Source organism: Macrobrachium rosenbergii, chromosome 9 (genome assembly GCF_040412425.1).
Source record: "Macrobrachium rosenbergii isolate ZJJX-2024 chromosome 9, ASM4041242v1, whole genome shotgun sequence".
NCBI classification, from domain to species: domain Eukaryota; kingdom Metazoa; phylum Arthropoda; class Malacostraca; order Decapoda; family Palaemonidae; genus Macrobrachium; species Macrobrachium rosenbergii.
The window spans coordinates 18372662-18390161 of NC_089749.1; the positions used below are offsets into that span (position 1 = coordinate 18372662).

General features: G+C 34.8%; 2 protein-coding genes across 2 annotated transcripts; both read left to right on the forward strand.

Annotated features, from left to right (window-relative positions):
- The first annotated feature begins 308 nt into the window (after positions 1-308).
- On the forward strand, positions 309-3728 carry LOC136842056 (glycine-rich protein-like). The gene is made up of 2 exons (XM_067109436.1): positions 309-355; positions 3155-3728. The coding sequence occupies exons 1-2, from the start codon at positions 344-346 to the stop codon at positions 3593-3595; spliced, it is 453 nt and encodes a 150-aa protein (XP_066965537.1). The 5' UTR covers positions 309-343; the 3' UTR covers positions 3596-3728.
- Positions 3729-14197: 10469 nt separating this feature from the next.
- LOC136842057 (kininogen-1-like) lies at positions 14198-17361 on the forward strand. Its single transcript, XM_067109437.1, has 2 exons — positions 14198-14436; positions 16609-17361. The coding sequence occupies exons 1-2, from the start codon at positions 14422-14424 to the stop codon at positions 17173-17175; spliced, it is 582 nt and encodes a 193-aa protein (XP_066965538.1). The 5' UTR covers positions 14198-14421; the 3' UTR covers positions 17176-17361.
- Positions 17362-17500: the final 139 nt, after the last annotated feature.

Genomic DNA, 17500 nt, shown 5'->3' on the forward strand with positions numbered 1-17500 from the left:
TACTCCATCAAGAACCTGAGTCTCTTAACTAACAACCATTACATTTCTGAGTGAGGAAAGACCAACCGATAGCGAAAACTGGGGGAAGAATTATTATATGACTCACTGACATGTCTTCAGAATCTTTACCGTCCAAAGCATCTATTTCGGCTGCGTCATGCCCTCCTCACGGCCGCCATCTTGCTCAGTGACAAGCGACGAAAGGCGTGGTTAAGGTCTGTGCAGGAAGGTGAGAAGGTCTAGGTCGTCCAGAATCAGTATAAAACAGAACTCTTGATCTCAGACTGACACAGTCACCAGGCAGTCCCTCCCTCATTGGCCGAAAAATATCTTTTTAGCTATCATGAGAACTTTGGTAAGAAGTCAGGTTGTTCTTGGATTTGTAATAGATTATTTGTTTTTATTTCTTTGAGCATCTTCATGATGCTTGTTATTCTAGCTTTCTATCAAGGCAATTTTCCGTTTTATGATAGATATTTGCCTCTTCCTGATATTTACAGATATATTTTTTTCAGAAAACGAAACTGGTTTTTCAGTCTACGAGATTTTTTACAAATTTTGATAAAGTTACCCTTCTTGTTACAGATTTTTTTGTCTTTGTTTTAGAATTCATATGACCGGTATTTTCCTCATACTCAGACTGTCGTCCCAACAGAATTTTCTTCTATAACTGCAGTAATTCAACAAATATCTTCTCTGAAAGGCCCAATTCTCTAACTATCTTATTTTACACCCTGATACCACATAACAACTGCCGGTCTCCATAGACCTTTCCTAGTAGCGCACATCAAAGGCCTCAGTTTTGTGGTCATTCTTTTGGAAGAAGGACGGTAACAACCATCCGATCTTGCGTTGGGAGCTAGTTGCGAGTACACTGTGAGCTGTGATGCTCGATGGAGCCTTTCGACCTTTCAATAATTTTTTAACTATAACATAATTGGTTGTTGTCTGATGTTTCTTTTGACATTTGTCTTTTTGTTTGGGGGTTAGATTTCCCTTGTGTTTGTCTCAGTTTATGATATATATATATATATATATATATATATATATATATATATATATATATATATATATATATATATATATATATATATATATATATATATATATATATATATATATATATATATATATATATATATATATATATACATGTATGTATGTATATATAAATATATATATATACATATATATGTATATATAAATATACATACATACATACATATATATACATACATATATATATATACATACATATATATATATATATATATATACACACATATATGTGTATATATATATATATATATATATATATATATATATATATATATATATATATATATATATATATATATATATATATATATATATATATATATATATATATATATATATATATATAGCCTATATACATTACCGGAAATGTACATCCATGCTTATCACAATTCGTAATTTGCTAAATGCTTCAACACTGAAATAAGCACGTCACTCGCAGAAGTCTTGACGCAACTGTGTCGTTAAAAAGTTCTCATATTTCTGTGAATAAAATATTCCGTTGCAGATTTATTTCCAGAGCGCTAATAGAAAACTCTTGCCTGATGTCATCTGCACATTTAATTTTTATTCTTCTTGAACGTGCCAGAAGTTTTACATTGCTATTTTAATGGAAAGTGAATTTAAACTTCGTAAATTATAAACAAATTTATTTTTTTACCTAATAATTTCAACTACTGTCTCCGTTATAATTCAACCCTGTTGACCTGGAAAATGATACATGTTGATCTACGAATGTTCTGACGACCAGTAAATTTTACAAATCGTTATTTGCATATTTAATATTATAAAGCAAAATGTTGTATGTAAATACCAGCAGGTCTTGTTCAGTTTTAGCTCGATTTTATTTGCATGGAAATATCACTTACATTCATTGAGTCATGTTTGTGTTATTTTGAAATTCCAAAAGTTGACCTTAATTTTTAAGATTAATCCTTTTTGATCTTAAATAATAATAATAATAATAATAATAATAATAATAATAATAATAATAATAATAATAATAATAATAATAATAATAATAATAATAATGGAGAAACACATCCTCAGTTATGTATATGTACATATATTTAAAGATAATATTGAACAGATTCCCGAAAGCTACCTGTACAGTTTTATCTTTAAATATATATACACATACATAAATGCGTATTTGTTTCTCCATTTTAAGACTCTTGTACTATGAGTATTTTTTAATAATAATAATAATAATAATAATAATAATAATAATAATAATAATAATAATAATAATAATAATAATGACCTCCTCAGCCTGAATGATGGGGGACAACTGAAAATAATGGCATCCAGTAAATAATTTCAAGCGTTCTTTAATTTTAGATCTAATGACTTGGGTTACATGAATATTGTTGCTAGAGTTAGATTCTTGTACAAGTATATTTTTCCATTTGTTACAAATCAATTATTTCAGCAGCTGCCATAGTGACTGATTCCGCGTTGATAACCATAGTTGTCGTGACGCAATTTTGATTATCTGAACTAACCAGTCGATATTTTTTTTTTTTATTTATTACAATCAATTATTTCAGTAGTTACAATAACGAACATTCATTCGTAAGTGACCATAGTTATCGTGACGCAATTTTGATGATCTGAAGTAACCAGTCAGTTGATCATAATTGCTTTGCTCTATCAACCTTGATGAACAACGTTCAATCCCGTGGGATCAATTTGTTGTTGAGCTAATTATCGACTATTGTTTGTCAGTCTTATAACTTATTGTATTATTTTATTCTCTCCCCTTTATTTCTTACCTGCTTTCATTTTATGTTCACATTAGTCAGACAGTGAAATTCATTAGGCAAATTCCTTTTTTGTTTGTCTTGAATAATAATAATAATATAGACATTTATAAACAATGTCTAAATCCCGTAGGACCAATTTGTCAATGACCTAATTATTGACTGTTGTTTGTCAATATTGTAAACTCATTGTTATTCTTTTATACATTGCACTGCTCTATCAGCTATCGATGAACAACGCCCACTGCGACGCTGTTTAAATTTGTAATGCCAATCAATCAATCAGTCAATCAATTAACCAGCCTTCAGTAACCCTCGGTATTTCACTTCTTCAGATCGCTCTTCTGTTGGTGGCTCTTGCGGCCGCAGAGCAGAAGCGTTCGGCCGACCCTGGCTACGGCCTCGGCCGAGGCTTCGGCTTCGGAGGTGGCCTCGGCCACGGCCTCGGGCACGGAAGGCTGTACGGTGGCTACGGCGGACTCGGATTCGGGGGAGGTCACGGCGGCTTCGGACTAGGGAGAGGTTTCGGCGGCCACGGCCTGGGAGGAGGTTACGGCCTCGGTTACGGATACGGCCCCCGAGTTCACTACATCGGGAAACGCAGCGCCGATCCCGAGCCTGGCCACTTTTCCGGTGGGTACGGATACGGTTATCCCGTATACGGGCGCGGATACGGCCTCGGCGTTGCTCACCATCCCTACCACGGCCATTCCTTCGTCTCTCCGAGATTCCACGGTAACTACGGCTACGGATTCCCTTACGGATACGGCCGGTAACTGACTGGGCCTCTCTTTATGTCCAGCCATCTTCGAACGAGTCCTAATTTTAAGGATACGCAAATAAATACGAATATCTCGACCAATAAAAGTAACATTTGCTGCAGCAAAGATTTATTAGTTTCATTCATACCCATCCCATTTTATACATATTCGTATATATATATATATATATATATATATATATATATATATATATATATATATATATATATATATATATATATATATATATATATATATATATATATATATATATATTTTGTCTCCTGTCTTGCACCACGTTTTTATTCTCATGTGTCTAATGACACCTTTTTATCAGCTACTTTTTTCCCTGAACACAATATTCTACTTTATACATATTCAGAAATTAGAAAAATAATAATAATAAAAATATTGCATCACCGTTATTAAACAAATTACTCAATCACGGACATTTTAATCCCAATTTAGTTACGAATTCGTTAAATTCAAAGCGACGCTTCACCTAGTAACCTACTTTCCTTCCCTGGCATTCGTACTGAGAAGGCTCAGCTATTTATACAAATATTTTGAAATAAGAATTATCACTGCATTCCTTTGGCACCATTTAACACAATTAACGTTCCGAGGGTGAATAAAGAGCTAATTAAACAGCCCCCCCCATGACATTCTCTTCGTTATTGGATTAGCCTCGGCTTTCCTCTGAATATACTTGATACTTTCCATTTACAACCGGAGGAAGAGGGATACTAAATAATGGCTTGGTAAATTGGAAGAATTTTTCTTGAAGGTTTATACCAGTTAGAGTGTTTATTAGGGAGATTTTTTATTTTTAAGTATTCTGCAAAGTTCAAGCGAAGATGCAACGCATAGATGCAATGCCTCCCTAAAACAGCTCTCCTACCCTGAAACAGTTCTCCTTTTATTTTAATAATTTACTCATTTATTCATTGATTTGTTAATTTATTTTCTTTTTTACTTTTGATAACTGAGCTCTTCTTTCTGTATTTCCCAATACCTTCTTTTACTCCTTTCTAATGAACACCATATTCTTTGGGAGCCTGAATTTCAAGTCAATGGCCCCTTTGGGCTTGTTCCATATGAATAGGGTTCAACTTCTGAATAACAATAATAATAATAATAATAATAATAATAATAATAATAATAATAATAATAATAATAATAATAATAATAAATATTTATTGAGCAATTTGATGCCAAGTTCCTTTTGATGTAAGCATATAAATAGGGTTCAACTTCTGAATAATAATAATAATAATAATAATAATAATAATAATAATAATAATAATAATAATAATAATAATAATAAATATTTATTGTTTATTGAGCAATTTGATGCCAAGTTCCTTTTGATCATAAGTTATAAACCTAGGGTTCAACTGAATAATAATTTCCAGGGGATAATAATAATAAAATTTAATAAAATTTATTGAAATTATGATGCCAAGTTATTTTCTATAACAAGATATAAATACTCAATTCTTTATAATAATAATAATAAACGTAATAATAATAATAATAATATAGTCTAATAATAATAATAATAATAATAACCATTATTTATGTCAGTATTTGATGCCTCCCTCCCTGTTGATATAAGCAAAAATCCTTCAACTTCTTTTAATAATTTCCTAATAAAATAATAATAATAATAATAATAATAATAATAATAATAATAATAATAATAATAATAATAATAACTGGTTATTGAAATTAGATGCCAACCACTGCTCTAGAATATGTAACCTTCTTTGGTCTGCTTATAGCAATATGTGTAGCTGGTCATAGAATGTTTATCAACTTCTCATGTCAGATTTTTCCATTTATGTTGTCAGAAGTTAAATGAGTTCCCTCCACTTTCTTGTCTTCTTCCCATTCAGCTTGACGTCCCATCTGATCCGTATCCTTCATCCTTTTCCTTTCTCTGCGATTTTCTGGACTTTTTTCTTACTGATTTCCCTCAAGCCACTAACCCTTTCATCTCTGGCAGAATCAATATGGCCACTTTAAGGACCGTATCTTTTCCCTTGCTTCTCCTCCATTCCTACATCTTTTCTCTCCATTCCTTACTTTTCTCTTGCATTCCTTCTCCTCCATTCACCATTTTCTCTTGCTTCTCCTCCATTCCTAGACCTTTTCTCTTGCTTCTCTTCCATTCCTTACACCTTTTCTCTTGCTTCTCCTCCATTCCTACATCTTTTCTCTTGCTTCTCCTCCATTCCTACACCTTTTCTTTAGCTTCTCCTCCATTCCTTACACCTTTTCTCTTGCTTCTCCTTCATTCCTAGACCTTTCCTCTTGCTTCTCCTCCATTCCTTACACCTTTTCTCTTGCTTCTCCTCCATTCCTTACACCTTTTCTCTTGCTTCTCCTCCATTCCTACACCTTTTCTCTTGCTTCTCCTCCATTCCTTACACCTTTTCTCTTGCTTCTCCTCCATTCCTACACCTTTTCTCTTGCATCTCCTCCGTTCCATTCTTTTTCTCTTGCATCTCCTCCATTCATTTTCTCTTGCTTCTCCTCCGATGGGCCTTCGACACTTTTTTCTCTTGCTTCTCCTCCATTCCCGTTGCTAAGTAACCAATTGGTTCTTAGCCACGTAAAATAAGTGTAATCCTTCGGGCCAGCCCTCTTGTTTCCCTCCATTCCTACACCTTTTCTCTAGCTTCTCTTCTATTCCAGCTAGCTTGCAGTAGTAAGTGGTACGAACACCAACCTGAAGGAGTGATAGAAAACGGTCAGGCAAAGATCCTCTGGGACTATGGTATCTGAACAGACAGGGTGATACGTGCCAATAGACCAGACGTGACGTTGATTGACAAAATCAAGAAGAAAGTATCATACACTGATGTCGCATTATCATGGGACACTAGAGTAGATGAGAAAGGAGAAAAAAATTGATAAGTTTCAGGACCTGAAAATCGAAATAAGAAGGGTATGGGATATGCCAGTGGAAATTGTACCCATAATCATAGGAACACTAGGCTCGATCCCAAGATCCCTGAAAAGGAATCTGGAAAAACTAGATGTCGAAGTAGCTCCAGGACTCTTGCAGAAAAGTGTGCTACAAGAAACAGCGCACATAGTGAGAAAAGTGATGGACTCTTAAGGAGGCAGGATGCAACCCGGAACCCCACACTATAAAAGCCACCCAGTCGAATAGGATGACTGTAATAGACACCCCACCCCCCACAAAAAATACTACTACTAATAATAATAGTAAGCAGCCCTCTATTCCATCTGTTTATGGATTTCAAAATCACTTTGATCTTTCATTAACTGCTAACTAGCTTGCTAGACCCGTTCACCTTATTTCTTGTTTTTTTTTTTATTTTGCTTTTATTAGAGAAACAAACCTTTCCCCTAGACGAGGAAGTCTTCACTGAAAAACATGGCAATTATCAGTTATGTCAATCATTTAACTATCTTATCAAGGGTCACTCCCTATTGTAACAATACCCACACTGCCCTAAAATGGAAAACTGCAGCATCTGCAAAAATACAAAACTGATAAAAATGGTGGATACTGCAGTTTTCCTTCCCTTAGTTCTTCATTGATTTTGCAGATATTGCAAATGGGACCCTCGTAAATAAAGCATTGAAGAATCATTGGTCTGAAACAGTAAAAGTTAACTTTTGTATTAGTGATTTTGCACATATTGCAAATGGGACCCAGTAAATAAAGTTGAAGAATCATTCTGAAACTCGAAAATTTTGCAGGTATATCTGCATTTTAGGGCAGCATAGACACAGGGTTTATTTTAACATTTTATTATTATAGCAAGACTAATGTACATTCCTGGTCAAAAAGTATTGCATATATTTATGTAATGTTGTCATTGCCTTATGATTGTAATATATTTGGTATATTGCGTTGTACTACTTTTTGTAACAGGTTTGTAATGCGAAGGCCATTACCTGTATTTAATCATTGTTACATACAGATTGAATAATTATATGCGTACATATTTCGTAACATTCTTATTTACTCGTTGGGTGAGTCGGTAGAGTTGTCGCCTAGCACTCGCTAGGCCTGAGTTCGAGTCTCCGGCCGGCTAATGAAGAATTAGAGGAATTTATTTCTGGTGATAGAAATTCATTTCTCGGTATAATGTGGTTCGGATTCCACAATAAGCTGTAGGTCCCGTTGCTAGGTAACCAGTTGGTTCTTAGCCACGTAAAATAAGTCTAATCCTTCGGGCCAGCCCTAGGAGAGCTGTTAATCAGCTCAGTGGTCTGGTAAACCTAAGATATACTTAATTTTTTTTTGTAGACTCCTTAATTTTATTGTAATGTTGGAGGAAATGAGATGGGACTCCTAACTTACCCATCGCTTGTCTTCCTCCTAATATGGAAAAGTGTCTTGTCACAAACCCATGTAAGAGACTTAAAAGTCATCTTGTTAGAAAAGTCCTACGTTATAATCAATAACAAAGTTGAACATTTCTGGCTCCCTCGCCATTATCGGTCTTGAGTCATTCATCAACAAGTTCAATGTCGTTTACAAGTAAAATTTTCAAGTTTCAGATTCAACACGACAGTCGCTCTGAATTCTTTCTCAAATGACCCGTTTCCGTCATGCATTTGTATCTCTCTACGCAATGATGCAAAGCAGAATTGATGTACTTATTTATGTACACATTTATGCTTTCATAGTTTTATGTATTTTCTCTTTGTCTAGATAGAAATAATGAACCGATGTGTGAATATAAAAAAATATGTGATTTGTTCAGTATTCTGTTCTATGAGAGTTTGCTAGGTATCATGGACTTGTGGCTTGTACTACTACTACTACTACTACTACTATTAATAATAATAATAATAATAATAATAATAATAATAATAATAATAATAATAAAAATAATAATAATAACAGTCCCTCTATTCCTTTTGTTTGTGAATTGTTTGTGAACTTCAAATTAATTATCTCCTTTAATTAGTTGCCTAGACACGTTCATCTGATTTCGCATTTTTTTTTATTTTGCTTTTATTACAGAAACAAAACTTCCCCCTAGACGAGGGAGTCTTCACTGAAAAACAAGGCAATTATCAGTCACGTAGATCATTTAACTACCTTATTGAGGGTCACTCCCTTTTGTAACAATACCAACACTGCCCTAAAATGGAAGACTGCATTATCTGCAAAAATACAAAACTGATAAAAATGGTGGATACTTTAGTTTTTCCTTGCCTTACTGCTGACTTTGCAGATACTGCAAATAGGACCCCCTAAATAAAGCAATGAAGAATCATCCTGAAACTGTAGTAACTTGTGTATTTGTGTTTCAAGAGCCCAATAGGTGGCATATCTCAATTTCGAAAATTTTGCAGATACTGCAGTTTTACATTTTAGGGCGGCATAGCCCACAGGCCCTATTTTAACATTTTATTATTATAGCATTACTAATATACTTTTCTAGACAAAAAGTGTTGCATATATTTATGTAATGTTGTCATTGCCTTGTGATTGTAATATAGTAGGTATATTGTGTTATACTACATTTTGTAACAGGTTTGTAACTCGGAGGCCATTACCTGTATTTAATCATTGTTACATACAGATACAATAGTTGTATGTGTACATATTTCATATTGTATTGTAGAATCCTTAATTTCATTGTAATGTTGGAGGAAATGAGATGGCACTCCTAACCTGCCCAGGCCCGATGAAAAAGCAAAACGGTTGAGGACAAAGTAGGGATTAACTCTGCAGGAATTATAACATTAAGGATAGTACGGCAGCAGGAAATGAGTTCCAAAGCCTTGCAGAGGGGGAAATGAAGAATTCCCTTGCCTATGCAATCAGAGTATTGCTGATTTTCCAGGAACGAATTTGGGAAGAGGTAGCCGGACGTGTGTTACGAGACACCATGAATGGAGACAAGGATCCATTTCCTTGGAGCCTTTGGAGTTGTCGCCGAAAATTATCATTGAAAATTATTGCAAGGATCTCGTTCCTTGAAGCCTTTCGAACTGTTCCCGAAAATTATTAATAATTATCACAAGGATCCCGTTCCTTAAAGTCTTCGGAGCTGCCACCGAAAATTATCATTAGTAATTATCCCAACCATTATAATTATAATTATAGTTATTATTAATAATGAGTTTAAATTATACCAAAATGGCATTTTCAAAGTCCCCTTCTTTCCTTAGGGGTTAGGATGAAAGGTACCTGGTTATAATTACCTTTGGCATCATAGAGTTATTTTCTTAATGTGTTTTTGTCGTGGCTAACCCTCCGATCCCCTTATTATATATGCGACACTTAAATGTGCAAAAGTCGAGCTTAGGAAAAAAATAAGCGAGACATATTCCCGGCGTTCATAATATAAACTTGCTGTTCTTGTAAAGATTAAGGATAGGTGAATTTTGAGTCGATTTTAATTTCATAATCATAATTTTTAAATTTTTCTGTGAAAGAAAACTATTGTGCCGGCTTTATTCTGTCTGCACTTTTTTGTGTCCGCACTTTTTCTGTCCGCCCTCAGATCTTAAAAACTACTGAGGCGAGAGGGCTGCAAATTGGTATGTTGATCATCCGCCCTCCAATCATCAAACATACCAAATTGGAGCCCTCTAGCCTCAGTAGTTTTTATTTTATTCAAGGTTGAAGTAAGCCATAATCGCGCTTCTGGCAACGATATAGGACAGGCCACCTCCGGGTCGGGGTTAAAGATTCAAAGGCCGCGGCTCATACAGCACTGTACCGAGACCACCGAAAGACAGATCTGTTTTCGGCGGCCTTGATTACACGCTGTAGCGGCTGTACAGAAAACTCGATTGCGCCGAAAAATTTCTTCGGCGCATTTTTTACTTGTTGTAATCTTCGTTAATGCTGTTTTTCTCCATCAGACTGGTGTCTGCTTGTATTGATGCAAAACTGTTTTTTGTTGAGGAAAACAGTACATATCCCTTCCTTCAACTTCGCCTTTCAATGGGTATGTCATAATTCTCTCTCTCTCTCTCTCTCTCTCTCTCTCTCTCTCTCTCTCTCTCTCTCTCTCTCTCTCTCTCTCTTTTCAGCTATTTCACTGTAAGTATAATTCATCACCCCTTTGACTTTTTTCTTCCTTCAGTTTTGCCTTTCGGCAGATGAGTCATAATTCTTTCTCTCTCTCTCTCTCTCTCTCTCTCTCTCTCTCTCTCTCTCTGAAAACATAATTCTTCCAATAACTGATATTTTCCTCCTTCAGTTTTACCGTTCAGACTGCTTAGTCATAATCATCTCTCTCTCTCTCTCTCTCTCTCTCTCTCTCTCTCTCTCTCTCTCTCTCTCTCTCTCTCTCTCTCTCTCTCTCTCTCTCTGTCTGCAAGCATTCATCGTACCTCTGACATCAATCGAGTTGCAATAAAATGTTGTAAGAAATTCATTGCAGATGAAAAATATAACATTACAAAGAATACTGAAAATTTACGACAGAGAGCCTTTCATTATATTGGCAAAAAATGATTTTAACATCAATGTGCGAGGAACAAGTGGAACAGAAATACACACACACACACACACACACACACACACACACACATATACATATATATATATATATATATATATATATATATATATATATATATATATATATATATATATATATATATATATATATATATATATATATATATATATATATATATATAATGTATATAAACACACATATATATATATATGTGTATGTTTTTGTCTTCATACACACATACATATATCCTTATAAAATACGCATATGTCTATCTATCTATCTATCTACTATCTTTATATACATACTGTATATATATAATACATACATACATATTTGTGAAAGTGTATGGTTTTAAACACCAAAATACACAGATAAGCTACGAGGAATTTCACAACGAAAACAATTACGGATTTTCAAAGCCTAAATCGGTCAGACTCTTTATTGGTTCCTTAATGTAAACATTAAACCAATGAAACGCAACTTCTCAAAAGCAGGAAGTGAGTCTTAAACTCTATTTTTTTCTTTTTACTTTTTTGGCTTTTGGCGTCTGTGTTTGCTTTGCCCAAGAGTTAATTCTGAAAACACTACTAAGTAAACCAAGCTTGTTTGCTTGAAGCATTGCACCACACAAAAGTATTTTTGGCGACTGTTGAAAAAAGACGACAAAAAAAAAAAAATCGCAAGGGGACGTGTTGCTAGAACATTAACGAAAGCAAATTAACGACGAGGAAAGTGAGGGATTTTTCTGGTTAGAGAGAGAGAGCAGGGGATGCCAGGCCGAAAGTGAGAGAAAAAGAGAGAGGGGGTTGGGAGTTTGGAAAAGGAGAGACAGGATGGGTGGAAAACCAACAAAGGGTGTGAGAGAGAGAGAGAGAGAGAGAGAGAGAGAGAGAGAGAGAGAGAGAGGGAGAGAGAGGGGAGAGGGAGTGCCAGGCCGAAAGGGAGACGGGGGGGGGGGGTTTGGAACGGGAGAGATAGGATGGGAGGGAAACCGACAGGGGATAGGAGAGAGAGAGAGAGAGAGAGGTGATGGGCCGGAAGTAAAGGAAAGAAGAGAGGGGAGGGGTTGGAACACGGGGTCAGGATGGAAGGAAACCGACAGAGAGAGAGAGAGAGAGAGAGAGAGAGAGAGAGAGAGAGAGAGAGAGAATAATTAACTAATAATACCAGTTAATGGCCAGCTAGCTACAATAACCAACTAATAGAGGAATAGAGCCAGGTAGTGGAGAAAGGGTTCTATTAATTCTGGGTATCTGGTGAAACAAATAATCTTATATGCTGCTACCTAGAGAGAGAGAGAGAGAGAGAGAGAGAGAGAGAGAGAGAATCTGTGTAGATAAATACACACACAGCGATCATATATAGATAAATACACATACACACACACTATATATATATATATATATATATATATATATATATATATATATATATATATATTATATATATATGTATATATATATATATATTTATATATATATATATATATATATATATATATATATATATATATATATATATATATATATATATATATATTGTATATACATATATATATTATATTGTATATATAAATACATATACATATATATATGTATATATATTATATATATACATAATGTGTGTGTATACATATATATATATATATATATATATATATATATATATATATATATAGTATAAATATAATGTATATACATTATATTTATATATATAATGTATATATATATCTATATATATACATACATGCATATTATATATATATATTCAGAGAGAGAGAGAGAGAGAGAGAGAGAGAGAGAGAGAGAGAGAGAGAGAGAGAGAGAGAGAGATGAACAAATTTCCGTGTATTCTCGTAACCAATAATCATTATTCCCCTGACTAAGACTGATCAGTTGTTTGTGCGCTGAGTCACGGTGATGAATTGTGCTTGTGTTTTGTTGCTTGTTGATGCCCCAGAAGAGAGTAATGTTTGGGCCTTAACTTAATCAACTTGCGTTATTGTTCTAGGGTGAAATTCTGTTCATTTCGCCCTGTTATTGTTCACGAATTTCAAGGGGGATCAACATAAATTTCCATCATGCCTGCATGGTAATTGATACTGGCGTATGATGTATATTTGTGTCATTTTACTCGAGACGTGTCATTATGTTTATATATGCATTTATATAAGTATAAATTAGCATGTACATATGTATATATATAAAATATGTTATACATACATATATATATATATATATATATATATATATATATATATATATATATATATATATATAAAGATATATATAATCTCTGATAAAAGAGAGAGAGAGAGAGAGAGAGAGAGAGAGAGAGAGAGAGAGAGAGAGAGAGAGAGAGAGAGAACATTGACCTTAGGGTTTAGGTATCCTTCAATCTACTCCCATTACTCTTTACTCTAATAGAACTGTTCAAGTGTAAGTGAAAGTTTCACTTGAATGAAACCAGCGTGTCAGAGATTCTTTCCATTATTAGATTCTTTTATAAAGCATATCTGAGAATACGAAGGTTATGAGAAAATAACATAACTCAAACCGCAAATTACAGTTTGACGTATTTGACTCGTAAGCGTGAAAGCAGTAGCCGCCGTATGGGCTATTTTTTTTTATTTTTTAGTATTTTTAACAACCTTTGATTTAATTTCACTATTTTTTATCTACGTTTAGCTGTCATTTCATCTAATTTTGACTTTTGTTTTATATTTAGGACGATGATTGTTGTGTACTGACGTTAATTTGGCAGTTTTCCTCTCCGAATGATTAACAAAATTATGATTTTTGCAGTTTCATCAAGGAAGTGCGACGTATTTGTTTTACCTTTTTAAATTTGTTTCTTAGATCATTCTCTCATTTTACTCTTATTTTACTTTTTATTCATCTTACCGATTCCTCAAGCGAATGCTGCAAATTCATCGTACTTTATAAAATCCCCCACTAAACCACTGTCATAGTTTTCCTAAATCTAATTTAGACTATTATAATTTGACGACTCGATCATACTTCCTGACAAAGCGCAACTGTACTGACTCTCCCTCTCCCTCTCCGCTTTGTCTACAGATCTTTGTCCTTTGCGGTAAATGAACCATTACAACTCGCGCGAGGAGCAATTATCTGCAGGCCCGGTTTAATTAGGAGAAACTGCCTGGTAAAGGAGAGACCATCAGAGAGGTACGTAAGGTCCTGGCCGAGCTATAAAAGAGAGAGACATTCCATCGGTGCGTTATATTCGCCACATACCTTTCGACTCGGATAGAACGCGCCCGGAGGTTGTTGCTCTCGATTCCTATATATTTATTCCGCCGCCTGTTTTGTTTTGTTCGGCCAGTGTGCGAGGATCGTTGGAACGATGAAGTTGTTGTTGGTAAGGGGTGTTTACGGGATCGAGGCGCGTTTTAATTGGTGGCTTGTATAATTGTATATGTATATATATATATATATATATATATATATATATATATGTATATATATATATATATATATATATATATATATTAATATATATGTATATATGCATATATATATACACACACACACTATATATATATGTGTGTGTGTGTGTGTGTGTAATACATGTATACACAGAGAGACATATATATATTGACATATGTGTATATATGCACATATATACATATATATATATATATATATATATATATATATATATATATATATATATATATAAATATATATATATATATATTAATATATATGTATATATGCATATATATATGTATTAATATATATGTATATATGCATACATATATATGTGTGTGTACATGTATACACAGAGAGAGAGAGACACACACATATATATATATATATACATATATACATATATATATACACACATAATCTGTGAAAATACAAAACGTGAAAATACATAACATGTTTATTTATATGCTTTATATTCATATCTCAATTCATCTATCATTTATGTGACCTCGTATGACAGAACATTGTAAGGATTTAAGACCCATAAAACAATTATTCATTGGACTGCAACGTTGTCAGAGAATTGAGGTTTTATCTTTATTATTCTTTTACAAGCGTTGACAGAAAGAAACAAGTAATAATATGATAGAATTTAAAGTTTATTAAAATAAAAAAGTAATGATAAAGATCAGAATACTAAAAATGAGATAGAGTATATCTAAATCGAAAAGGTAATTATTCTTTTCCATCTTGTTTAGCGAATGAAATTGGACTTACACGACGGTTCATATTTGACTTGGCAGTTTCGAAAGAAAATTTAAGTTTGGTAAACACGGGATTCTCAACAACTCCTGTTCATTATTTGTGCCGAGTTGTATAATTAGTGTGAGGGCTGTCTGGCCTCAATTAGAGAGTTGCTTGTCGAACCAATTATTTTTGTTATTTTCGGAACCACATTTCATCCACGATTATGAGGAAAGTTTTGCTCTTTTAATTTCTAATATCTTTCAGAAGACCTCTTGCACCGCCTGGGGAGGTTAGTGCCATCAGTCTCACGTGGTGCACTGTAGGCATTGCTGAAGGGTGTTTGCTGCGTTCCTTTCGAACCTTAACTCACTTCCATTTCCACTTCTTACTTCAGTCTTGCTTTCCACTTTCTCTAACTGTTACCTCTCAGTGGAACTGTGGAGTTTTTTCCCAGTTCCACCTTTAGATCCTTGTAGTACTTCATCTCCTTTCTTTTCTGGATCTCTTGGTCTTGCTGTCCAACCACTCGAACACCCTCTTTTTACTGTCTTGAGTGCCGATTGGCCAAAAATGCTTGACAGACTAAAATTCATTGAATCAAATAAAATAGTCACATCTTTCACATTATTATACTTCTTTTTTATCATCATTATTCCTCTTACTTGTCTTCAGTATGACTACTTAATTACTACTGTTGTTCATTTTTATAAGTCTTAATTACTTTTTATCATTATCCATCATTCATTATCTTCGTTATTTACTATCCCTCTTTGTCTACCAGCCATCGTTGTTCTCATTTTCCTGTTATCATCGAATCGTTCTCTTGCCTTGTCTTTCTGTTCCTGACGACAGTCTATCTTTGTTTTTTCGTTTTCTGTAAAAGAAAACTATTGTGCCGGCTTTATCTGTCCGTCGTCACTTTATTCTGTCCACATTTTTTCTGTCCGCACTCCGATCTTAAAAACTCCAGAGGCTAGAGGTCTGAAAATAGGTATGTTGATCATCCACCCTCCAATCATCAAACTTATCAGATTGCAGCCCTCTAGCCTCAGTAGTTTTTATTTTATTTAATGTTAAAGTTAGCCGTAATCATGTGTCTGGCAACGATATATGACAGGCCACCACCGGGGCGTGGTTAAAGTTTCATGCGCCGCGGCTCATACAGCATTATAACGAGACCACCGAAAGGTACATCTATTTTCGGTGGCCTTGATTATACGCTGTGCAGAAAACTCGATAGCGCTGAAGAAAATTCGGCGCATTTTTTACTTGTTAGGTATTGTTATCATCTCTATTCCCCTTTATCGTCTCTATGCTTCCTCTTTACCTGTTTATTATATTATTCTCTTGCCAGGTCGTTGCCCTCCTGACGACGTTCGTGTCCTCAGAATACGTATACAAGGCGCCCCACAACGCCCTTCCTCTGATCCCAGGACCGAGTGTGGTCGACAGGAAGGTGATCCTCGGTCACCTCGACAAACACGGGCCCTTCCACCTGCTCCCCACCCACGGGTTAGGACACGTGGTGAGCGAACACGAACTCGGTCCCGAATACGGGGTCCACGACGAGTACCGTCCTCCCCTCGCATACGGTTACGGACACGGGGTGCACCCCCACGCCCACCTCCACGGACACCTCCACGCCCACGTCCATGACCACCCCCACGCCCACGTCCATGGACACCTCCACGCCCACGTCCATGACCACCCCCACGCCCACCTCCATGGCGTCCACCATGGAATCCAGACAGGACCTCATGACGTGTACGGACACGATCACGTACACGTGGGCGGTTTTCCCGGACACGGACATGGACACGGGGTGGGAGTGGCTTACCATCCCTATAACGGACGGTCGTACGTAGCACCCAGACACCATGGCAATTACGGGTATGCACCTCATTACGGGTATGAGTATTAATGTCGAATTGTGATTAGTTTTGAGAAACTTTACTTAATTTATTAATGTTAGTAATAACCATTTCCATTTATTGATGAATGTATTTAATCTCAAGTGGGCGTAGTTGTATTAAAAGGGAAAATTGTTTAATGAGGTTATATCACCATTCGCTAATCTCAGGGAAACTGCCTTATTTGGTATACACTGAAATCAAAAGATTATTATTATTATTATTATTATTATTAAAAATGTTTAACTGCCTTATTTGGTATACGCTGAAATCAAAAATATCATTATTATTATTATTATTATTATTATTATTATTATTATTAAAAATGTTTTAACA